A 24,469-nucleotide genomic window follows, 5' to 3' on the forward strand; every position below is an offset into this window, starting at 1 on the left:
TGTTCTAGGTCCCTCTCGCCTGGGACAGTCTGGATCCAGGGGTCCCTTCCAGCTGTGGCATCCTATGCTCTAGGTCCCTCTCCCTGGGACAGTCTGGATCCAGGGGTCCCTTCCAGCTGTGACATCCTATGTTCTAGGTCCCTCTCGCCTGGGACAGTCTGGATCCAGGGGTCCCTCCCAGCCCAGTTCTGACATTCTGAGATACCTCCTCCCCCTACCCCTCTCCCGGCTCCGACTCGACTCCCCCCTCCGCCCCTCCGCGCCCTTGGCTCCTCCCCCGGCTCCTCCCGGCGCGGCGGCGCGTGTGCCTGCCCCTCCCTCCCGGGGTCTGGTCGGTCTGCTCCCCGCCTCGGGCTCCGGGCGGCCGGGCGGACTCCGCACTGCCCAGCTCGGCGCGGCCATGGACGGGCGGGCGGGCAGCGCGCGGCCCGGGGACGGCCAGGGGCCGCCCGCAGCTCAGCCGCCGCCGCCTCCGCCGCAGCCTTCGCCGCAGCAGCCTCAGTGTCCGCCTAAGCCGGAGCCACCGCAGCCGGAACCGCAACCGCCGCCGCCGCCGCCGCCACAGCAGCAGCAGCAGCCGCCCGAGCGAGAACGGGAGCCGGGCCCGGGCCCGGGCGGCCCCGGGGGTCCCGGCAGCCCCGGAGGTCCAGAGCCTGCCGCGGAGCCGGAGCCGGGCGGCCGGGCCCGGGGCAGCCTGGGCGCGCGGCCCGGGAAGCCGCCCCCCGGCCCGGCCGCGGCCAAAGGCAGCCCAAATGGCGAGTGCCGGCGCGGAGGGGAGCCTCCGCAGTGCAGCCCGGGCCCCGGCCCCGGCCCCGGCCCGGGACCCCCGGAGGATGCGGCCGCCGCCGCCGCAGCAGCCGCGCGGGGCCCCAAGGTCTCCTTCTCTTGCGCGCCCGGTTCCGGCCCTGCCTCGGGCCCCGGTTCCCCGGGGCCGGCGCTCAAGGCGGGCGACGAGGCGGGGCCCGGGGACTGCGACGAGGCCGGCCCCGGAGGGGAGGCTCGGGGCAGCCAGGCCAGTTTCCTGCAGCGCCAGTTCGGGGCTATGCTCCAGCCCGGGGTCAACAAGTTCTCGCTGCGCATGTTCGGCAGCCAGAAGGCCGTGGAGCGGGAGCAGGAGCGGGTCAAGTCGGCGGGGGCCTGGATCATCCATCCCTACAGCGACTTCAGGTGCCCGCTGCCTGGGGTAACGGGGCAGAGAGCTGAGTAGCGGGGACAGGCCTGCAGGGGGCGTCGGGGGTGAGGAGGAAAGGGGCTTCTGGAGATGGGAGGGGGGGACCCTTCAAGGAAGTGCTGGAGGTGAACTGGGTGGGGGGAGTCTGGAGTTGGGAGGGAGAAACCTTCAGGGGCGCCCGAAGTGAAGGAGGGAGGTCTGAGGGGGGAGAGGGGGCTGCCCCAGGGAGCGTTGACCTCTGAAGTCCGAGAGGGGCATATTGTTTGGGGCAGGGGGAGGTCTGGGGATTGAAGGCTGGAGAGTTGTATATTGTGTAGGGTCTAGGGACTGGAGGTCAGAGAGTGGCATATTGTTTATGGAGGGGGAGGGGTCTAAGGGTTGGGGGTTGAGGTAGCCGCATAGCAGGGATGCGAACGCGTCAAGATAACAGGGATCTAGGAGAGATCCCAAGAGACCCGGCTAATGCCTCTCTGTGAGAAGGGGGAGGGAGTGGAGAGGTCGGGGGAAAGGACGAATAGAGGGGAAGGTCAGGGAATTGGGAAGGCCCGGGGCTTTCTGGAGGAACCCGCCCAGCCCAGACCTGGGCAGGACCAGCGAGGGCAAAGCGGGCACTGAGGAAGGACGGGGAAGGGGCGGGGGCAGCCTTCCGAGATTCCCTGGGAGGGATTGGACGCCAGGGCTCCCAGGTCGGGGTTTAGGAGCGGTGCGCCGGCCTCAGGAGCAATGTTAGGGGTGGAGGCTCAAGGACACGGGTCTAAGAGCTGCCCTTCCCCTCCACCATGTTAGTCTGGTTCTGAGAGGGGGAGGCCCCTGTTTTGTGTGTGTGACCATGTGTCATTGTGGTGTGTCTTGGTGAGGTGGATGTGTATGTGAACGGCAGGTTTTGCTGGGAGTTTGCATCCCTGTGTGTGCATGGGTCCTCCCTGGCAGTGTTTGTGTCAATATGGGCTCGTGTGTCGGTGCAGTGCGTGTGTGACACACTCAGGTTCTGGCTCTGTGAGACAGAGGCAATAAAAGTCTCCCGATGTCTCCTCCGGGTCTCTGGGCGCTAAGACTTTCAGCACCAAGGACAGCCGCGGAGGCCACTTCACTTACGGGTCCTTAGCAGTCCCAGCCTGCTCCCTCTCTAGTAACCACCTTCCAGCTACTGCAGGGCTGGGCCTCGGGCAGCTCCCCCCCCCCCCCCCCCCCTGTTGTCCTCTCTGCTTGTTGTCCCCTCCCTCTGCCTTGGGCTCTTTGCTTAAAGCCGGACTCAGATCCCTTATAAATCTTGTCTCCTTCCTCTTGGTGCTTCCTTCTCTCTCCAGGAACCTAAACAGGCTGTTCTGAGGGGAACCTGAAAATAGGGGGGCTACAACAGGGGAGACAGTAATGCTTGGGCCCCATTCTATTGTCAGTCCATCTAGGCCTCCATCCTTACTCTGTTCCGGGGACAGAACTTCACCCCTGTTTTGTCCCAATCCTCCTGAGCCTAGTGAGCTGAGGGAAGAAGGGATGCATTGTGTTGTTGTGAAAAGAGCAGAGGACTCAAGTCTAGATCTGCTACTTACTCTCGATATGACCTTGGGAAGATCCCTTCTTTCTAGAACTGTAAAGTGAGGGAGTTAACCTGGGTTATCTCTACTATTCTGAATCCTGTGATCCAAAGGTGTAGGAAGGGTTGTTGTTCGGAGGGGGAGAAGAACGATATATGGAGGATTCCTTCAGTTGCTCTGGGGAACGTAAGTTCTTTATGTTCTCCCTTTCTTCAAGAAGGTGTCTTAGGGTCCCTCCCCTAATCTTTTTAGTTATATTCTGAGTCTAAGGACATGTGCCTGATCTTCCCCTGGGGGAGGAGGATGTCCCAGCTGCTCAGTGTGTTCTCTCTAGACAAACCACCTTGAGAGTAATGAGGGAAACACAGACTTAGGGGATATTGAACATTTTTGTCCTGAGCTAAATCATCCTTTCTCTTCACTGTAGCGTTCCACTTAGATCATTTTTATTAGGGTCTGTTTGCCTTTCTACAGGATAGATAAGGAAAAAATATGGATGTAATGATTTCCTTTGGGGGTGTCAAGAAGATGACTGACAGATGCCTGGCACTCCTTGGAGACACCAGCAGGGAGGGATAAGGAATTATTTCTCTTTGCAGAATGTCCCCCTCCCCCTACCAAAGTGGGTCCATCTCCAACCATCCAATGTGTAGGCTGACCAGACGGTCCCAGACTCACATCTAGCCTTGGATGGCTCCTTAGGTGATGTCTAAACCTAGGATAACTATTTGCCCCAGGGGACCTAGGAAAGGTCCCTAGGGGAGAAGTGTTCTTTGAAGATAGGAGAATCTTCAAACTAGCCCCTCCCAACCAATGGGCTTCCTTTATCCAGGAGATTGGAAGACTAAAGAACTCCGTGCTTTTGAGCTAGGGAGATGGTCCACGAAGAGCAATCCCTTTTTCTTGTCCACTCCTTGATGCTTCAAACTCTGAACTAGACTAGATACAATTAATATCTTGGAAAGGAAGCAGAGGTGGGGAGTGAAGAGACAGGAGGTCTAGGTTTCATGTAATAGAAAGAATTGAGCCTGGTGTTAAGAAACCTGAACTTCATTGTACTGGCTATACTGCTAGTTTTTCATATGACTTGTACAAGTCCCTTACTCCTAAGGACCTCAGTCTCCTGACAGTTCTTTTTTTAAAAAGAAGGACTTGGAGTGAGATTCCATCCAATTCTAACATCCTGTGCTCTATATTCTAAAATCCTTCCCAGTTCTGACATTCTGTGTTTAAAGTCCCTCTCTGATCTGATTTGAACTGATTCACAGTTGTAGGAAATAAGAGAGGGAGTCCAGATGTATGGAGCAGATTAGACCTCCTGGGGATAGGCACTGGAGGTATCATGGTGTAGGGAGACCCTGAATCCTTCCCAAGGAGACTTACATATGCTGACTCCTAAGCCAGGAAGACTTCTGATTGTAAACAAGGAAGGACCCCTAAACACGTCTTCTCCTTCTTGGAGCCAGTGAATAGGGCCAAGAGAAAGAAGCTACCATCTAACTATTCACAATATTCATGAGGAACTCTGCCAGATTCCCCAGCTCCATGGAGCCAGGCCCCAAATTCAGGCATTCTGCCTCCTAGCATCCTCTCCTCCATTCCTTCCTCTCATTAGTCCACTTATCCATGACTTCTATTTTGTATCTAGGTATTGCATTTACTTGTATATGTGACACACACACACACACACACACACACACACACACACACACACACACACTTGCCTAATATTTAGGGATGAGTGAATGGGATGAGAGGGAAAAAGCCCAGATGAATCCTGCACAAGAGGCTGGTGTTCTGGAGATTGAGACCACCCCAACCAATGGTTGTGATATCCTGGGTACTGGGATGTGAGGGATAGAGCTCTGCACTGGGAGTAAGGATGACTTGGTGGGACATTTGATGGCTCTGAGGTTGGTGGAGAAGTCGTATGTAGTTTGCCAGTGTTCACAGGCTTATTAAGTCTTCCCCAAAGTAGTCTTTGCTCGGGTATCCATAAAACACAGAAGACTGGGAGGGCCCTTAGAACACAGAATGTCAGGGCTGGAAGGACTCTTAGAACACAGAATGTCAAGAGTAGAAAAAATGTCAAAGTAGAAAGATATTTAGAACCCAGAGGAAAGAATGTTAAGATTAGAAATACCTTAGACTATAGAATATAGAAAGACCTTAGAATGTAGAATGTAAAAATATCAAAATCATAAAGTACTCAAGCCATTTCATCCAATAGTTCTTAACCTAAGGTCTATAAATTTGGATTTTTAAAAAATATTTAGATAATTATGTTTCAATGTGATTTGCTTTTTGATAATTTTGTGTATTTAGTCCTTGCCCGAAGACTTTAGATGAAGAGGACTTAGCTTGAGAAGGGCTATATTAGACAGATCGAGTCCTTTTGGGATTTGAGGTCCATTTTCAGAGTCTGTGATCAGCTGGTTGGCAAAAGTTGAGTTGATCTTGGGTGGGGTAAATTCTCCCCAGATGGCTGTAAAGATCAGCCGATCACAAGGTTGGAGGTCAAACCAGAAACCTTATTTACAAATCCCTGGGAAATTAATTCCTGCATTAGCATCTCTGGGATAAACCACAGAGCTGACATGAATCACGGAGTTAATGCTTCTCCCCCTCACCCCTTATGCTTCAGTTCAAGGGAGGAAGAGGTGGGGACTTTAGAGATAAAAACCCCATGGATTTTCAAAGAGCCTTATCTACTGAAAGCCCCAAACTCCTTTCTTGTAGACCTACCTGTGCCCAGAATAACAGAACTGTTTTTCAGATGAGGGAGACCAAGGTCTAGATTGATTAAGGGAATCTTTTAAGGTCACAATATCAATGGGTGAACCATACCTAATAGAAATGATATCTAATCTGCCTTTTGCCACATTTCCACCTGTGTCTTCCTGGGTAACGGGAGGCATAGGATTCTGATTTAAGCTACAAAGAACCATAATTCTCAAGCTTGGGGAATTGAAGAGGAGAATCCTTGCTGAGTCTGGAGAGGTAGATTTTCCCCTCCTTGAAAAGCTGAAATGGCTTAAAAGGGCCTCTGGACAAAGTGCAGCTACTCCCATCCCTTGATGCTCATACCCCGAGAGGCTGGCCAAGTAGTACCTGCCAGCAAGATATCCATCTCACTGGGTCAGAACAAGCCTCTGAAGGCCAATGATGTGTCTCCTGATTGTTCCAAGCTCCCCCAAGACACCACATGTGAAAGAGTAGAGCTAGTTTCAGTGGTGGTTCTGAACCAGGAGTTCTGGTACTTCCCATCCTAAGAAGGCAAGGAAAGTTTTGACATTCTGTGTGTTAAAGTCCCTCCCTGATCTGATTTGAACCGATTCAAAGTTGTAGGAAATAAGAGAGGGAGTCCAGATGTATGGAGCAGATTAGACCTCCTGGGGAATTCACGTTCTGCCCAGACTCAAGGGTATCTTACCAGATATTCCTTGGAATTTGCTGGTACTATGAAGAAGATAGGAGATGGAGGGGAAAACTCCAAATTATGACTCTTAATTCTTGACTTCTGACCTTTAAATTCTGATCCCAGATCCCTAACCACAAATGATTCCTTACTCAGGCTGTGGTTTTCCTAATGCTTGGTTGGAGTTCAGAAACTTGTCCCCTTTCTTTCATTGCCCCCATCTGACCTCTCATCTTTGGCCCTGAGCTAAGATCTCTTTTAGATTTCAGAGCTAAGAAGTGGCTCTGAACTGTATTCCATGCCATGGGAGGATTTCCAGGAGCTCTGTGTGTGTGTGTACAAACAGGAGAGCAGGGCCAACTGCTCAGGGCACGTCCTTACACTCCTCCTTTCCTCCGAGCTTGTAGGATCTCAAATCTGGAAGGGATCTTAGAGTCTAGCCCTATAGATGAGAAAGTTGAACCTCAGAGACTGGAAGGACCTTGCCAATTGTCACACAAGTCTGGCAAAAGCAACGCTCGAGTCCAGGTTTTCTGACTGCCTCCCCAGGGCTCTTTCTACCACACCAACGTGCCTCTAACCTTAGCAGTAGGGTGAGATCTCAGAGTTGGGGCCAGGATCTCCAGCTTGGGGCTGGTTGGGCTGCCAGTGGCATGGGTATTTGCTTGGCCATGGCTCAGGTCCAGGGCTGCCACGGGCCAGCTGAGGACACTTGAGAAGATGGAGTGGTTGCCCAGTCGAGGCAAGGAATACACTGGGATTGCAGTGGAAGAGCCCTCTCTGGTACACAGGCAGCATCAGGAACTCCCGTAGTAGCAGAGTCATGGAGGGGAGCAAGATAGGCAGCAGTCCCATATTGAGTCTGGGGGCAGGACTTTCCTTGTTCTGTGACATATTCTTTCCAGTTCTGGGTCATATTTAGGAATTGGAGTTACCAGAGGTCTGCCTGCCCCAGAAGGATTTGGATAAAGGAATATGAATGTTGCCTTTAGGTATTAGAAAGGTTGCCTCCTAGAAGAGGGACTTACAGACTTCTGCTTGACCTTAGAGACTAAGAACCAGGCAGGATCCGCTGAATCAGATCTTGGCTCGATGTAAGGAAAAACTTTCTAACAATCTGAGTTGTCCCAAAGTGGAAAAATCTGCCTTGGGAGAGAGGGAGCTCTCTGTCTTGGGAAATCTAATTCATACTTAGCTCCATGTGCGGATGGGGGTGGCGTTATTTGGGTTTGAAGGCAGGAAATATGGGAAAATCAATTAGAGCTGGTGTTGAAGGGAGGAAATGGGGATTGAGGAAGGGGAGGGCTTAATAAGGGGATGGGGATCAGTGAGGGTGATGAGGGGACCTGGTGCAGTCCAGGTTCCCTTTGTGGCTGGGAGCTGACCTCAGGGCCTTGAACAGACAAAGAGGGAATCCCGACTCCTGACCCATCCCAGAGGCTTGCCTTTAAAGAATCCATACGGTGGGAATATTGGGGCATTAATTCGGAGTGGAGCAGGACAGAAAAACCTCCCTAGTCTCCCTCCTGGTTTTTACTTTTGCTAAAGGGAAGGTACGAGACTTCTCTTGTCCTCTTTGCTTCTTACTGGTGGCTGTGACCTTGCAATATCCTGAGAAAGGTCATGGAGAGACAAGGAGGATGGGGACTAGAATAGGTCCTTGAGGGTGGGGATCTAGGACTCAGGATTATTGGGGGCTTATCCCCTTCCTCCTCAGTTTTCACCCCAACTGAAATACTGAACTCTGATTGGTGGAGTATTTGAAGCCAAGATTGCCTTTCTAGGAAAAAAGCCACCAAAATTCTCTGCCTCTTTTATTTGGCTCTTCTAAGCCTCTCTTGGGTATTTCTTGCTACTTTTCCACATCTCACCCCAATATCTTATAATCTACTGGAAATCTACTGGAAAGACATCCATTGATCCTAGATTTGAGTTTTCCCATTTTGAGAAAAGCTATTGGAAATGGGTCAGGACTCCATAAGAAAGTGGTCACTTCCCTTTCTCTGAGCCTCAGCTTTCCCATTTGTAAAATGAGGAGGTAGGACCTGTTGATCACCTAGATCTTTCCCACCTGTGAAATTTACTCCCTGATGGATATTATTGAGGAGTTCTTTTTTAAATTTAATATTTTTATTTCCCCCAGTTACATGTAAAACAATTTTTTACATTTGTTTTTAAAACTTTTAAGTTCCAGATTCTCTCCCTTCTTCCCTGCTGAGAAAGCATATGTGAAGTTATGCAAAACATTTCCATAAAAGTCATGTTGCAAAAGAAAACATGGATCTTCTCCCCTTCCCCCCAAACCCAACTTATTGAGAACTTCTTAACTTAAGGTCTATAAACTTAATTTTTTTTTTTTTTTTTGCTGAGGCAATTGGGGTTAAGTGACTTGCCCAGGGTCACACAGCTAAGAAGTGTTAAGTGTCTGGGGCTAGATTTGAACTCAGGTTCTCCTGACTTCATACTATACCATCAGCTGCCCTACAAACGTAATTTTAAAAATATATATTTCAATATAATTGGTTTCCTTTGTAACCCTATGTTTTAAAATGAACAGAAGCAGAAGAACATTGTATACAGTAACAGCAACATTGTGCAATGATCAGCTAGGGTAAACCTGGCTTTTCTCTGCAATACAATGATCTAAGACAATTCCAAAAGACTTATGATGCAGTCTGAATGCAGATAGAGTCTGAATGCAGAGTCATACTCTTTTCACTTTTTTTTCTTTCTTTCCTTTTCCTTTTATTCTGATTTTTTCTTTTACAACATGAGAAATATGGAAATACATTTAACATGTCTATACATGTATAGACTATATCAGATTGCTTATTGTCTTGGGGAGGAGGAAGGGAAGGAAGGGAGGGAAAATATGGAACTCAAAATCTTATAATAGCAAATGTTGAAAACTATCTTTACATATAATTGGAAAAAATAAAATCATATTAAGTGTGGGAAAACAAAAAATAATCTTGTGTATTTTATTTAAATCTTTAAAAATATTAGTCCATGACACAAAAGAGGTCAACCTGTTTGGACTAAAAGCTGGAAGGACTTCTGTTCTGGGTACAGGAATTGCCTTTATGGCTTTCTTGTGAAGGTTCACCTGGTCTACACTTGGATCCCTCCAATAATGAGCAGCACTTTCTCCATCTCTCTGTGTGTGTCTCTGTGTCTCTGTCTCTCCATCTCCTTTTCTCTTTTGACCAGCTCTATTTGAAGGGGAATCTGAAGGGTCTAGAGCCCTGTCAGAATGCCTGAGTTAGTTCCTAGTTCTTCCACTTAATCATTTTGGGACTTTGGGTAATCGCCTTTCATCCTCTGAACCTCATCTGTACACAGATTGTCTCTCATTGCTCTTCTAGCTGTCATGTTTTGTGAGTTTGGGTGGGAGTGTAGGGAGTTTATTTTCAGGGACAAGGATAGACAGGGCTGGAGCCGGAGTTGAAGCCTTGTATGCTATGACCAATTGCCCCTTTCCCTGGCCACAGGTTCTACTGGGACTTCACGATGCTGCTCTTCATGGTGGGGAATCTTATCATCATTCCCGTGGGTATCACCTTCTTCAAGGATGAGACCACGGCACCGTGGATAGTGTTCAACGTGGTCTCAGATACCTTCTTCCTCATGGACCTGGTTCTGAACTTCCGCACCGGTATTGTCATAGAGGACAACACTGAGATCATTCTGGACCCCGAGAAAATCAAGAAGAAGTATCTGCGCACGTGGTTCGTGGTGGACTTTGTGTCCTCCATCCCTGTGGATTACATCTTCCTTATTGTGGAAAAGGGCATCGACTCGGAAGTCTACAAGACTGCCCGCGCACTGCGCATTGTGCGATTTACCAAAATCCTCAGTCTCCTGCGTCTGCTGCGTCTCTCCCGCCTCATCCGCTACATCCACCAGTGGGAGGAGGTGAGGTCCATGGCTAGGCTAAAAGGGGTTGACACCTCAGCCCGCTGGGGAATTGGAGCTGCTCCCTGGTCCCTGAGGGAGAGAAGAAGAAAACAGAAAGAAAACTCTCATTCCTCCTGCCTTCTCTCTCCTTCTTTGCTTTCCTTTCCTTCTTGTTTCCTTCCTGTTCTCTTTAGTAGTCTTTCTTCCTTTTTCTTTCCTTTTGATCCTCCCTTCCTTTGTTCTTCTCTTTCATATATCCTTTCTTACTTTAGTTGCCTCTTCCCTCTTTTCCTAGCTTCCTTACTTCTTCCCTCCTTATCTTCTTTCCTTCTTTCTTTTTTCTCTACCTCTTCATTCTTCTCTATTTTCCTTCCTCCCTTTCTTTCTCTATTTCTCTCTCTCTTCATTTCTTTTTCCTTTTTTCCATCTCTCTCTTCTCCCATAGCTTTCTTTTCTCCCTACCTTTCTTTCTTCTTTTCTTTCTCCTATTACCCTCCCTCTGTTCATTTTTGTTCTTCTGTTCATTTTAAAACATAGGGTTACAAAGGAAACCAATTATATTGAAATATATATTTTTAAAATTACGTTTGTAGGGCAGCTGATGGTATAGTATGAAGTCAGGAGAACCTGAGTTCAAATCTAGCCCCAGGAATGAAGATTCCTCTTTCTTTTTCTCCATCCCCACCCTTTTTCCTATTCTCCTCCCTCTTCATTTTTCTTTTCTTTTGTCCATCCCTCCTTTCTTCCCTCCCTTCCCCTCTTCCTTCTTTTCTTTCTCCTATTCCTCTCCCTCATCCTTTTTCTTTCCTTTTTTCCATCCCTATCCTTCTTCCTTCTTTTCTTTTTCCAATTCCCCCTCTGTTCATTTTTCTTTTTTTTTTCTCCATCTCTCCCTTATTTCATGGCTTTCTTCCATCTTCTCCTTCTTTCCTTTCTCCTATTACCCTCCCTTCATTTTTCTTTTCCTTCCTCCATACCTCCTTTTCTCCCTTGCTTCCTTCTCTTGCTCCCCTTCTTTCTTATTGTTTCCTTCCCTCCCTCCCTCTCTCATTTTTTTGTTTCTCTCTTGCCCTCCACTACCTCTGGCCCAAACATTTGTTAAAACATTACTACATGCTGGGTTGAACTGAGCTGAGCCATTCACATAGATGGATAAGCTCCTTTTCCTTCACAATCTAGCAGAGGACATAATTTACATCCCACAGATAACTATAATAATGGCCCAAGTCATTTCTCCCATTTTAATGCCATTTGATGGTTTAATGGATATTAAAAATAACCTGTGTCTCCAGGCCAGACCTTGCCTCTAAACCCTTTAACTTTCCTAAAGCGCTTGGCCCACAACCACCCTCGGAGGCAGGTAACAAACATTTTACAAATGAGGAATCATTTGGCGAAATTAAAGCCAGGATTCAAACTTAGATCTCCTGACTTAATCTTCCCACCAAACCAGTTGTGTCTGGTTGTGAGCAGGGCTATGGGGGAGACTCGGGGGTTTCGGTAGCAGTGGAGCTTTCTATTGGGAGCCTAGCTGAGGGTCTGTCCCCTCCAGCCTGACTGGCCCTCTCCTCCCCACACCCCAGAATGCTCTGTGTGTGTGTGTGTGTGTGTGTGTGTATGTGTGTGTGTATCTGGATGAATAGAAGGGGAGGGGGGTTGTCTAGCCAGGGGGGGTATGTCATGGCTCTAAATAGCCTGGTGTGTCTGAGGTGGGGCTGCTCCTCGGAGTGTGTAGGTGTTGGGTGTCTAGCCAGGGGGTGTGACCAGGCTGTAAATAGTCTGTGTGTTTGGAGAGACACAGGGGGGCTGGGCGGGAAGGGGGAATGAATAGGAGGGGGCTGCTGCTGCTGTCTGGCCCGCTGGGTCTCCTTGGTCCACCTCTCGGTGTCTTTGTCGGTTTGTGTGTCTCTCTGTGGGGATCTCTGTCCCTGTGGGTGTTTCCCTCTGAATTCTGACACTGCGTCTTTCTCCGGGTTCCCATCTCTGGGCCCCTGCCTTTATCTCTGAGTCTCACGCACACGCAGAGGGGGAGCCTGGCTGGTGGGGGAGGATGCCCCCCCTTCCTGGCCCGGCACTTGAGTGTGACCCGGGAGGTTTTTCTGGGGTGGTTTGGGGAAGCGCCCTCAGTTTTCCCGTTTGTTCACCTGCTGCTGTCTGGACCACACCTGGAGGCCCACCCGGAGGTGGGGTGGGGATGTGGGCAGGGTGAGGCCTGCTTTCCCTCTCCTTTACTGTTCCCTTGAATCTCCATCCCCAGATCTTCCACATGACCTACGACCTGGCCAGTGCCGTCATGCGCATTTTCAACCTCATCAGCATGATGCTGCTTCTGTGCCACTGGGATGGCTGCCTTCAGTTCCTGGTGCCCATGTTACAGGACTTCCCTAAGAACTGCTGGGTCTCCATCAATGGCATGGTGGTGAGTCCTCCGCCAAACCTCCCACTCCCCCCAAAATAAAATAAAACAAGACACAAAAACGTCCCAGTTCTCGGAGCTCCTCTGCCCTGCTCTCCCCAAAACTTCTCCCAGTTCCTAGGCCTTCAGATCCCAGCCTACAGTCCCTACCCCCAGCTGAGCCCAGGGTTACGTGGGGCGGGGCCTGGGCCTGGCCTGGGCCCACATAAGGGCTCCGAGCTGGGAGGAGGGGGGGTGGGCGGCCTGGCCGGAGATACAGAGGAAGGGAGCAAAGGAAGGAATGTCCGAGAAAGATCTGGGAACCAGGCGCCAGCTGCAGCCATTGTTCTCAGGCCCTGCACACAGGGGACCGTTTTCCTGAATGGCCTCCCCCCGCCCCCATCCTTGGAGAAGGGCAAATGAGGACAGAAGGGGGAAGCTCCTCAGGAACACAGCTGCAGAGGCTGGGGAGGGGCCGCATTGTCCCTGAGCCCTCCCAGCCTCTCTTCCTCCAGCCACTGACCATGTCCTCTCTTTTCCGGCTCCCTTCATTTCTCTGACTGGCCCTCCTTCAGCTCCCAGCCTCTGTGCCTGCCTCCATCTGTTTCTCCAGCTTTGTGTTTTTTTCTCTCCCATTCTGTCTTACAGAACAGAGAATGTCAGAGCTGAAAAGAACCTTAGGATGTAGATTTCTAAGCTGGAGAGGCCCTTAGAATAAGAATATCAGGATCAAGGGGAACCTCAGAACATAAAATGTCAGAGTTGGGAGGACCTTAGAATGTCAGAGCTAGGCGGGCCCTTAGAACTCAAAATGTCAGAGCTATGAAGGGCCTAAAAGCAGATATTATGAAAGCTGGGAGGACCAGCTTTAGAACACAGAATGTCTTAGGGAGGGCCCTTAGAACCTAGGATGTTGGAGCTGGGAGGGCCCTTAGAACCCAAGAAGTCAGGGCTGGGAGGGCCCTTAGAACCCGGGAGGTCAGGGCTGGGAGGGCCCTTAGAACCCGGGAGGTCAGGGCTGGGAGGGCCCTTAGAACCCGGGAGGTCAGGGCTGGGAGGGCCCTTAGAACCCGGGAGGTCAGGGCTGGGAGGGCCCTTAGAACCCGGGAGGTCAGGGCTGGGAGGGCCCTTAGAACCCGGGAGGTCAGGGCTGGGAGGGCCCTTAGAACCCGGGAGGTCAGGGCTGGGAGGGCCCTTAGAACCCGGGAGGTCAGGGCTGGGAGGGCCCTTAGAACCCAGGAGGTCAAGGCTGGGAGGGATCTTAGAGAGAATTGAGTAAACTCCCTCATTTGACAGATGGGGAAACGGAGGCCCTAAGAGGACTTTCTCAGAGTCAGTCATGAGAGGCAGAGTCCCTGGTGACTGTGGACAGTGAGACAGGGGATGCAGAAGGGCAGGGGGCGGGCGGCCATGGGGCTCCCCCGATGAGCTCTCCCCCTGATGAGCTCTCCCCCGCTCCTGCTTCAGAACCACTCCTGGAGTGAGCTCTACTCCTTCGCCCTGTTCAAGGCCATGAGCCACATGCTGTGCATCGGGTACGGGCGCCAGGCCCCCGAGAGCATGACCGACATCTGGCTGACGATGCTGAGCATGATCGTGGGGGCCACCTGCTACGCCATGTTCATTGGCCACGCCACAGCTCTCATCCAGTCCCTGGATTCCTCAAGGCGCCAGTATCAGGAGAAGGTGGGTCGGGGGAAATGGGGGGCAGTGACAGGGCCCTCCCGCAGACTGTCCCACTCTGCCACAAGCCCCTTCTGAGGGGTGAGCCAGAAATAACCGGGAGCAGGGTAACCCCAGGGTTTGGGACCATGGACAGCATCCACCCCATCCCTGCTCTGGGCCCTGAGCCTGAGGGCAGTGAAGGTGTTTACAGAACTAGAGTCTCTCTGTTGGGCTTCATGACAGCTCGGGAAACAGGGGCTATAGCTGCTGTTGCCCCCTTCTTGGCAACGAGGGAAGGAGCATAGAAAGGCTTTGCTGGGGTCCTGAAGCCTGTGAGCGGCAGGGATGAGTTGGGAGCCGACCCCATGTGCTGTCCTCTGTTAGGAAAACCCCACATGGGGTCCTGAGAATGGCCTGGTGTTCCAGGATGCCCTGGCCCCCACCTCCCCCTGCCACTCTGCCGTGTCCCCCTCAAGGGACTGCAGGGAGTCACCCATGCTCCCAGCCAGGGGCCAGGCTGGGCAATGGGAACAACCCCAGGACTGCCAGGGGAGGATGCTACTTGGGACTGATATTCCAGGAGAGGGGGTGGAGGCCAGGGATGAGGAGTGTCTCAGCTGGCCCTCACGCTAGAACCACCCTCCTCATGGTGCCCAGGGGTGCCAGCCGGGGTGAGCGCCGGCCTGAACCTCTGCCTTCTTGCCTTCTCTAGTCATACCTCCCCAGCTCATGTTTGGGCACCGTGCCCACACTGGTACCTCCCATACAGAAGCTGACGGTCCCTCGCACCCAAACAATGAGGGGGTGGCACTGCCCGGGCAGCCATCACGGGTTCTGGGTGACCTCAGGGAGGCTGCAGCTGGGGCCGGCGCTGGGCACGGGGGGCAGGGAGCAGCAAGTTTGCTCAGGCATCCCCCTGACTCCTGGAACAGCCTGGCACCTCCAGGCGGCCAACAGAGATGCCCGTCTTGGCCCTTTCCGGTAATGTCCAGGATGGAGCTCTTATTTGGAAACTCCTTAAGTGGCTGTCTGGGCCCTCGTGGGCCTGATCCTGATGGAGAGTCTTGGGTTTTCCTACCATTTCTCAAGGAGGAAATTCCTGGAAATCTCTCATGGGGAGACGTCCTTCCCAAGGAGATTGTCCTGCGGAGTCATGGGCCCTGAGAGAGCAGCCAGCAAGCCAGAGTTGGGCAGGATTTCAGCATCCATCCGGTCACTCACACACAAATGCACACACACTCACACACACACACACACCATTAGGGACACTGAAGTCCGGGGGAGCACAGGTACCTGCTCTGGCTAATTCAGACCCATGATGACCAAAAGGGCTTTTCCTTGGAAATATGGCCCTCTTTCTCTTCCCGCCGTTCCTTGGGCCACGCCTGAGGGGAGGAGTTGAGGATCAGGGGAAGGTGACAGGAGCAGTCCGAGTCTCCCTGATTCACCCACAGCTCATGCTATGGGACCCTGCGGGCCCTCTGGGCCGGCGTTCTGAGGATTAATGGCAGCAGTGAAAGCACCTGCCTCGCAGGTCACTGGGAGAATCGAGAGACAAAAGCTTGAGGGCCTCGTAGTTGTCACCATGGGGCTTTTGCACCCGGGGGTGACCCCTGGCATCGGGGTGGGCTGGACCGGCCAGGGAATGGCTGGTCCTGACCACTCTCCCTCTGCCCTTGACCCACAGTATAAACAGGTGGAGCAGTACATGTCTTTCCACAAGCTGCCCGCTGACTTCCGGCAGAAGATCCATGACTACTATGAGCATCGCTACCAAGGCAAGATGTTCGATGAGGACAGTATCCTGGGCGAGCTGAACGGGCCCCTGCGAGAGGTGAGACCCGGGGGGCTGGAGGCTGGGAGCTGAGAGAGGGGAGGCCCTGGGGGCTGGAGGCTGGGAGCTGAGAGGTGAGGCCCTGGGGGCTGGAGGCTGGGTGCTGAGAGGTGAGGCCCTGGGGGCTGGAGGCTGGGTCCTGAGAGAGGTGAGGCCCTGGGGGCTGGAGGCTGGGAGCTGAGAGAGGGGAGGCCCTGGGGGCTGGAGGCTGGGAGCTGAGAGAGGGGAGACCCTGGGGGCTGGAGGCTGGGAGCTGAGAGAGGTGAGGCTCTGGGGGCTGGAGGCTGGGAGCTGAGAGAGGTGAGGCCCTGGGGGTTGGAGGCTGGGAGCTGAAAGAGGGAAGACCCTATGGGCTGGAGGCTGTTCTATTACCCAATTTACAGTTGAGGAAACCTAGGCAAACAGGATTAAGTGACTCATCCAGGACATACAACTAATAAGTGTCTCTGAGTCCGGATTTGATCCAATCTCTCTGAGTCCGGATTTGATCCAATCTTGATTCAAGCTGGGTGTTCAGCCTCTGATTCATACTGACTCTGTCACCTTGGATAAGACACGCAGGTTGCTCTCTCTGACAGTGGTTCTCTTTGACAGTTTGGTCCCAGAACCCATTTGCACTCCCACAAAGTTCCTTCCCCAAGAACTCTTGTTTACAAGGGTCATGCCTGCCGGTGTTTGCCATATTAGAAATTAAACTGCTCTGGTACCTCAGGAGCTCGCAGACTGGGTCCTGTGAGCCGGGTCCCCAGAGCCCACCTTGAGAAGAGTGTCACTCAGACCATCAGTTACACAGAAGGGACTGACCTGGCTTGGTGACGGGTCTGTCCTCATCCAGTGTCATTTCCAGCAATTTGCCTCCAAACTCTCCTTCTGTATTTTGGAGTAACTTGCCTGTGTAAATATTGTCAGGCCCCCTTTCTTCCTCCTAAACTGGAAGCATCTTGAGGGCAGGGCTTTCTTTCCCTGTCCTTGTAGGGCCCAAGTCCATTCTCATTAGATTAAACTGAACGTTCCGGCCCCTGGCACCTCCTGCTCCCCTCTCGGCTGCCTGGCCAGCCGTGATTTCCCTCCGGACTTGGAAACACCAAGGCCCCCTTCCCTCTCTGATGACTGTGACTCCTGTCTTTGTGCTCATAGGAAATCGTGAACTTTAATTGCCGGAAGCTGGTGGCCTCCATGCCTCTCTTTGCCAACGCAGACCCCAACTTTGTCACCGCCATGCTGACCAAGCTCAAATTCGAGGTCTTTCAGCCCGGGGACTACATCATCCGTGAGGGCACCATTGGCAAGAAAATGTACTTCATTCAGCACGGTGTGGTCAGCGTCCTCACCAAGGGCAACAAGGAGATGAAGCTCTCAGATGGCTCCTACTTTGGGGGTGAGTATCCCTGGAGGGAGTCCGGGGGCGGCCCCCTACTCTTTACCCCATGGGCGTGGCCGTCTCCAGGAGGAGCACGGTGCAGCTAGGATCTGAGTCCTTCCTCTTGCAGGGATCTCTGCTTGGGGGCCTCCAGGGACGGGAGATTTACTCTCTTGAGGTTGTCCACCCCAGGCTGGAAGTGCCCTGATCCTTAGAAAGGGCTTTCTGCTGTTGAGAAACAAGAATCTGAGAGATAAAAGAGCTCAAGCGGGAGCGGGGTCCCCCTTTTCCTAATACCCCCAATAATGGGGTGTTTGGACGTGTCCATGGACAAGGACCTCTCACTCCTGTTCCATTATGTGCCTCTTGGGGATGGATTTCTTTGACCTTAAGCCCAAATCTCTGTGATGATTAAAAAGGTTCTAAGTGATTTAATCATTTTATTAATAAGGTCAGCATGTTATTAATAGAAGGATGGTCATTTGGTCACATCTCTTAGACCAAAGACAATCATGGTGGCCAAGTCCCCAGTCATATGGCCTTCAAGGTGTTCTTGAGGGGTGGCAGTCAACTCTGATTGGCCAACACAGGGGAAGATGAGCTATATTAAAATTCAGGGCCGAGGGAACTGATCCAGACAAAAGGCTCTGTCTCACCCAAGCCTCATTGGATGGAATTCACCTGAGATTAGGGGTCCCTTGTAGGACTGGGTTAGTTCAGATAAGGGAGAAGTTGGACGCAATCTTCAGAGACTGAGGTCTTAAAAACAGAAAAGAAAGGGGGAGCTCTGAACCTCCCCAAATCACTAGTTATTTGAGTCCATTTGTTTGCACAACTTCAGTTCAGAGACAGTTAGGTGGACAGTAGATAGAGGCAGGAGGACCTGAGTTCAAATCCTGTCTCAGATACTCAGGAGCTCCTGCCGTCCTCCTCAATTTCCTCATCTGAAAAATGGGGATTAAAACAGCTACATTCCCAGTAATTTTGAGGTAATATTTGTAAAATGCTCTGCCGGACTTTAAGTGCTATGTAAATATAAAAGTGATATTATATAATTATGATTATTCGGTTAGCATAGTGTAGAAGTCAGCACAATGGGTTTATAGTCAAAGTGATCTAATAATAATTATTGTTATTCAGTAGCATAGAAGTCAGCACAATGGGTTTGTAGACAAAAGATGTGTATTTGAATCCTGCCTCCTCCTAGTAGCTAGTTGTGTGATTTGGCCTGTTTAATCATCTCTAAATTGGGAAAAGTCATAATTTCATTCCATACCCCACAGGGTTGTTGCGAGGACAGCACTTCAAAGCATTCTCTGTAAATGTGAGTTATTATTATTCAGCCAACTTTATTAAGCACTTACTGTGTACAGGTCACTGCACTCAAGTGTAAATACTACTCCTAAGGATCTCCCCTTCTAATGGGGGAATAGGGGTAGAGAGGACTCATGGAAAAAAAGGATCTGGAACATCTGAAAAATTCAGCCATGTTTCCCTGTTTGGGCCAATATACCTTGTCCCCCCCAAAAATATTATAGTCCCACAAAACTTGAGGGAACTGGTATCTAGAGACACTGCAGAGAAGGCAGGGCCCTTATGTCCCACCAAGACTGACATCCTGACCCTAGTGACTGACAAGTGGTATGGAGCCCTGGGTCTGAGGGGCACTTGGCCCCCTCCTGTTACCACAGAGTGTTCCCTACTTCTCCCGGGCCAGAAGCATGAGATCGTCCAGCGGGGGTCAGCTTGGACTTGGGAGTTGGGGCCTTCCTCTCAGTCCCAGCCCCTCCCTCACATTCCTGCTCCTTCTCCTCCTAGTTTTCCCATCCACTGGGGCTCCAGAAGCCTATTTCCCTGGGATAGTCAGAAGCGAGAGTGGCTTTGTGCTTCCTGGGGACCTTTGGGGAGGTTCCTACTGGGGTACTCCTGGGGGTATCATCATCCCCCAGTCTCCAAGATCATTAGGTCTGAGACCCAGCTGGGAGTGACCTGGGCTCAACAGGGGATGGGAGGGATGGGGAGGCCCACACTGACAGTCTCCTGGGGCCCCTGCAGAAATCTGCCTGCTGACCCGGGGCCGGCGGACAGCCAGCGTCCGAGCTGACACCTACTGTCGCCTCTACTCCTTGAGTGTGGACAACTTTAATGAAGTGCTGGAGGAGTATCCCATGATGAGGCGGGCCTTCGAGACCGTGGCCATTGACCGACTTGATCGCATTGGTTAGTAGAGTAAACAGATAAGGGAGGGAGGGCTAGGAAGGGAACAATAAAGGGGTCAGAGGATAAGGAGCCTCAAGAAGGATGCAAAAGTGTCATGGATGTCAGAGCCAGGAGAACCACTAAAGAACATCTCTAAGTTGAAGGATTCTTAGCCCACAGAATGTCAAAGCTGGATGGAAGGTGGAGAACCCAGGATGTCAGTGTTGGGAGGGCCCTTAGAACCCAGGAGGTCAGAGCCGGGAGGGCCCTTAGATCCCGGGATGTCAGAGCTGGGAGGGCCCTTAGAACCCGGGAGGTCAGAGCCGGGAGGGCCCTTAGAACCCGGGAGGTCAGAGCCGGGAGGGCCCTTAGATCCCGGGATGTCAGAGCCGGGAGGGCCCTTAGAACCCGGGATGTCAGAGCCGGGAGGGCCCTTAGAACCCGGGAGGTCAGGGCCGGGAGGGCCCTTAGAACCCGGGAGGTCAGGGCCGGGAGGGCCCTTAGAACCCGGGAGGTCAGGGCCGGGAGGGCCCTTAGAACCCGGGAGGTCAGGGCCGGGAGGGCCCTTAGAACCCAGGAGTCAGGCGGGAGGGCCCTAAACCCGGAGTCAGGGCCGGGAGGGCCCTTAGAACCCGGGAGGTCAGGGCCGGGAGGGCCCTTAGAACCCGGGAGGTCAGGGCCGGGAGGGCCCTTAGAACCCGGGAGTCAGGCGGGAGGGCCTTAGAACCCGGAGTCAGGGCCGGGAGGGCCCTTAGAACCCGGGAGGTCAGGGCCGGGAGGGCCCTTAGAACCCGGGAGGTCAGGGCCGGGAGGGCCCTTAGAACCCGGGAGTCAGGCGGGAGGGCCCTTAGACCCGGAGGTCAGGGCCGGGAGGGCCCTTAGACCCGGGAGTCAGGCCGGAGGGCCTTAGAACCCGGGAGGTCAGGGCCGGGAGGGCCCTTAGAACCCGGGAGGTCAGGGCCGGGAGGGCCCTTAGAACCCGGGAGGTCAGGGCCGGGAGGGCCCTTAGAACCCGGGAGGTCAGGGCCGGGAGGGCCCTTAGAACCCGGGAGGTCAGGGCCGGGAGGGCCCTTAGAACCCGGGAGGTCAGAGCCGGGAGGGCCCTTAGAACCCGGGAGGTCAGAGCCGGGAGGGCCCTTAGAACCCGGGAGGTCAGGGCTGGGAGGGCCCTTAGAACCCGGGAGGTCAGAGCTGGGAGGGCCCTTAGAACCCGGGAGGTCAGGGCTGGGAGGGCCCTTAGAACCCGGGAGGTCAGAGCCAGGAGGGCCTTTAGAACCCAGGAGTCAGAGCCGGGAGGGCCCTTAGAGCCCAGGAGGTCAGGGCCGGGAGGGCCCTTAGAGCCCAGGAGGTCAGGGCCGGGAGGGCCCTTAGAGATCATCATTTTAGGGAGGAGAGATTAGTTCCTAGGAGGCAAAGGGATCCTCCCAGACCCGACCGTGTGCCATGGGCCCTGAGTCTCCTGCCGTCCTGCCTCTGGGGCGCCGGGGAGGGGGGAGGCGAGGTTGCCCCCCCAGCAGAGTGGGGACCGGTCCCGGGGCCTCCGGGCCTCCCGCCCACCTCTGTGCTCCCCTCCCAGGCAAGAAGAACTCGATTCTGCTGCACAAGGTCCAGCACGACCTGCACTCGGGCGTCTTCAACAACCAGGAGAACGAGATCATCCAGGAGATTGTGAAGTACGACCGGGAGATGGTGCAGCAGGCGGAGCTGGGCCAGCACCCGGGGCTCTACCCGGCGGCGCAGCCCCAGGTCACCTCGGCCATCGCCACCCTGCAGCAGGCGGTGGCCATGAGCTTCTGCCCGCAGATGGCCAGCCCGCTGGTGGGCCCCCTGGCGCTGAGCTCCCCGCGGATGATGTACGCGCAGGCCGTGCCCAGCCCCTTCTCGGTCTCGCCCATTCTCTTCCAGGCCCCTCCCCCGCCGCAGCCCCCCCCTCCCCCGGCCGCAGCCAGTCCCCCGTCGCAGAGCCCGCGGGCCAGCCGGACCTTCCCGTACGGGGCCAAGGGGGAGTCGGGCTCCCAGCTGTCGCTAGGCCCGTCCCGAGCCCCGGGCTCGCCCCAGCGGCCCGCCGCCCACAAGAGCACACAAGCCCTGCACACGCCCTGCCTGAGCCACGAGTCCCGGCCTCTGTCGGCCTCCCAGCCCTCCCTGCCGCAGCCCTCGGGCCCCGCCCCCGGCCCCCCGCCCGGCTCCTCCCGGGAGGCGAGCAGCTCCACCCCGCGCCTGGGCCCCGGCCCACCCCGCCTGGCCCTGCCCCACCAGCTGTCCAGCGGCGCCGTGTACGCAGGCCCGGGCCCGGCCCCAGCCCAGGACTCGGGGGCCGGCGCGCACGAAGTGGACTCGGCCAGATCGCGGCTCTCTTCCAACTTGTGACCCTCGCTGGGCCTAGCCCGGGGCTCGTGGCCGGGGCGGGCAGAGGTACTCACTGCCTCCTCTCTCCCTCGCCGCCCCAGGCCTGAGGTGCCCCGGAGGGGAGCTTCCCAGGGGACCAGGACCTGGGCCCACCCCGCTCAGCCCGGCTCGGTCCTGTCGTCCAAGACCAAAGCCCTGTCTCATTCCTGCTGACATTTCAAAGGAGCCTTTGCTCTTCTCTGCATCATAGAAGCCATAGACCTTTAGCATAGACATCCGTGTGTGTCCGTCCGTGTGTGTCTGCGTGAGTGAGGGGGCCTGAGCGCGGCCGAGGAAGACGATGGCTGACTTCTTCATGCGACCCTCCCCCAGCCCTCCCTTGCGGCCCCGCCCCTCCCCAGCCTGGTCCCGAGGCCTCGCTCTCCTAGAGAACTAGAGGACGTAGAGAACCTGTAGGAAGTAGAACCTAGGCGGTAGAGCCGGAAGGGACCCAGAGCGCAGGCTGTCGGGCTGAGAAGGGCCTAGGGAAGGGCCAGCCCCCGGGTTTTTACGGGGGGAAACTGAGGTTCACAGAAAGGAAGGGAAGTCGTGGCGGAGCCCTCGCTTACTGAGTCCGAGGCTGGGGTTCTTTCCATTGTGCTACGTTGCCTACCAGACCGAGGCTGATAATCCCCTAAAGATTAAAAAAACAAAAAAGTAATTTTTTTTTTTTAAATGGAAAGGGGGCCTCCTACTCTCCTCATCCCTGCTTCCCAAGAGGCTGGGGACTCTGGCCCCTCGCTTCCCTTCCTTTCTCCTCTGAGCCACCCTCAGCATCAAGGTTAGGGGGGCTTATATGTCACCTCTGTGCCTCAGTTTCCCCATCTGTAAAATGGGGGGAGAATGCTACCCTGCCTCTCCTAGGGTAGGTGCTTGGGGATCCTCAAAGGGGTGGTGGTCCACTGGCTACTGGTCCCTTGGATCTCTTCCCAGAAACCCCAAACAAGACCAGGGTTGTCCCCCCCCCCCTTGCAGGGACTTCAAGGTCAGGCAGCTTTGCAGAGGCCCCCTTGCCCTGGTGTTGTGTTCCCCGGTCCCCGTCCCCCGTTTGTTTGGGTTTTTTTGTTAAGCGTAGTGTCCAGCCCAACCGAGCTGCTGCCCTGCCTTCCCACTGCCCCTGCCTTTGCCTGGTGACCCTCGGACTGAGGTTGCGGAGGTCGTCCTGCCTAGGGCACCATGGCCCTCCGGGCAGCGTGTGGCGCGTGCCTGTGTGTCTGCATGTCTCGAATTCAGAATCCACAGCCCTGCCACCGCGGAGCTCCCGGGCCGTGGCGAGGGAGGACGGCTCAGGGGCCGGGGCAGGCGGCCGAGGGCTCGGGCTCGGCCTGGGAAGCCGGGGAGGGCCGGCCGAGCCCGTTCCCCTCATGGTCCTCCACGGCAAAACGGGCTTCCCCGGCTCCCGCCTGACTCAGCGGGGGGCGGGAGAAAGCGGCAGCGCTCGGGGTGGGGGGCTCCCAGCCAAAGAGACCCCCCCTCGGGGCCCGCGGCGAGGGGGAGACGAGGGGAGGAGCCAGGACCTGCCCACGCCGAGTCCGCACCTCCGCGCCCGTTCCCCGAAGCGGGGAGAATGACCCTGGGTCTGGGGGGAGGGGGCCTTCGGCTCGGGGTCCTCGCCCCACACTGAGTTTTTATCAGGTCCCTCAGCCGTGCCCCTGACCGGGCAGCCTGTCTCCCTCCCCGAGGCTTTCCCTCCCCAGATGGGTATCACCTCCCACTCCCTCACCCATCCGGCTGCTGCCATTCTGTTGAATGTATAACTGATAACGGGACAAAAAGGTGGCAACTCTCGAGTCTTGTCTCCAACTAACATGGCGGGGCCCCTGCGGGAGACCCCGACTCCACCCCCATCCTGTGCAATAAACATGAGTGCATTGGCCTCCTGTGCCTCCGTCTGGTTCCTGCCACCCCGCCCGGCCTCCTTCCCCAGGGGCCAAGCGCCCCCAGCCCTCACCTCTGACAGCTTCCTTGGGGAGAAAGCTCCGGTGGCCAGTTTTTCCCGTGGGTCAAATAAAGGGGCTTAAGCTGGCTCGGGGGTATCAGAGCCGAGCAGAAGTGGGGGCGCTCCAGGGGGCCCGCGGGACTCGGAAAGCCCGGTGTGCGCTTACTGCCCTTTGCTTTCTCCAGGATTTCCCAGCCGCGTCTGAGCTGGTTCAGGCCGTGTCCGGAGGGCGGCGGGGCCCCGCCGTGTGATAACCAGCTCTAGGAGCTGCGAAGGCCCTTCCGGCTCCAGACCCAAGAGCCTTCCTTCCTCGGGCTGGGACCAATGCCTTCCCCCGGGGCAAGGCTCTGAAAGTGCCCGGACAACTCCGTGTCCAGGAGGGTTTGGCCCGAGGGCCTCCTCCGATCTCCACATTACTGCTGCTAGTATCTGGGGCAGACTTCCTCCCGCCTCTTGGTTTACTTTCTCTGTAAAATATGGGGGTTGAATAGAAAGGTAAGAACCTTTCTCTAAATCCCGGACCTTCCCCGGCAGCCTGAGGAGGCCTGTGGCCCTCGGAATGTTTACAAAGACATAGAATACCCAGGATTAGAGAAGGAAACCAAGTCTTACTTGCTATGAAAAATGACCTCAGGGGCAGCTGGATGGCACGTGGATAGAGCACCGGC

At 54.5% G+C, this 24,469-nt stretch overlaps 1 protein-coding gene across 1 annotated transcript; it reads left to right on the forward strand.

The window, feature by feature from the left end:
- Positions 1-400: 400 nt before the first annotated feature.
- Positions 401-23,738, forward strand: HCN2 (hyperpolarization activated cyclic nucleotide gated potassium and sodium channel 2). Its single transcript, XM_031948271.1, has 8 exons — positions 401-1,167; positions 9,616-10,039; positions 12,279-12,440; positions 13,884-14,102; positions 15,769-15,915; positions 17,053-17,293; positions 19,331-19,495; positions 21,051-23,738. The coding sequence occupies exons 1-8, from the start codon at positions 401-403 to the stop codon at positions 21,842-21,844; spliced, it is 2,919 nt and encodes a 972-aa protein (XP_031804131.1). The 3' UTR covers positions 21,845-23,738.
- The last annotated feature ends 731 nt before the right edge of the window (positions 23,739-24,469 follow it).

Source organism: Sarcophilus harrisii, chromosome 1 (genome assembly GCF_902635505.1).
Source record: "Sarcophilus harrisii chromosome 1, mSarHar1.11, whole genome shotgun sequence".
NCBI lineage: Eukaryota > Metazoa > Chordata > Mammalia > Dasyuromorphia > Dasyuridae > Sarcophilus > Sarcophilus harrisii.

Bases quoted from the DNA above. Each gene is read 5' to 3' on its own strand.
- HCN2 (XM_031948271.1), top strand. From the start codon at position 401: ATGGACGGGCGGGCGGGCAGCGCGCGGCCCGGGGACGGCCAGGGGCCG. The intron at 12,441-13,883 runs GTGAGTCCTCCG...CTCCTGCTTCAG, and splicing joins TCTCCATCAATGGCATGGTG to AACCACTCCTGGAGTGAGCT. The intron at 19,496-21,050 runs GTTAGTAGAGTA...CTCCCCTCCCAG, and splicing joins TGACCGACTTGATCGCATTG to GCAAGAAGAACTCGATTCTG.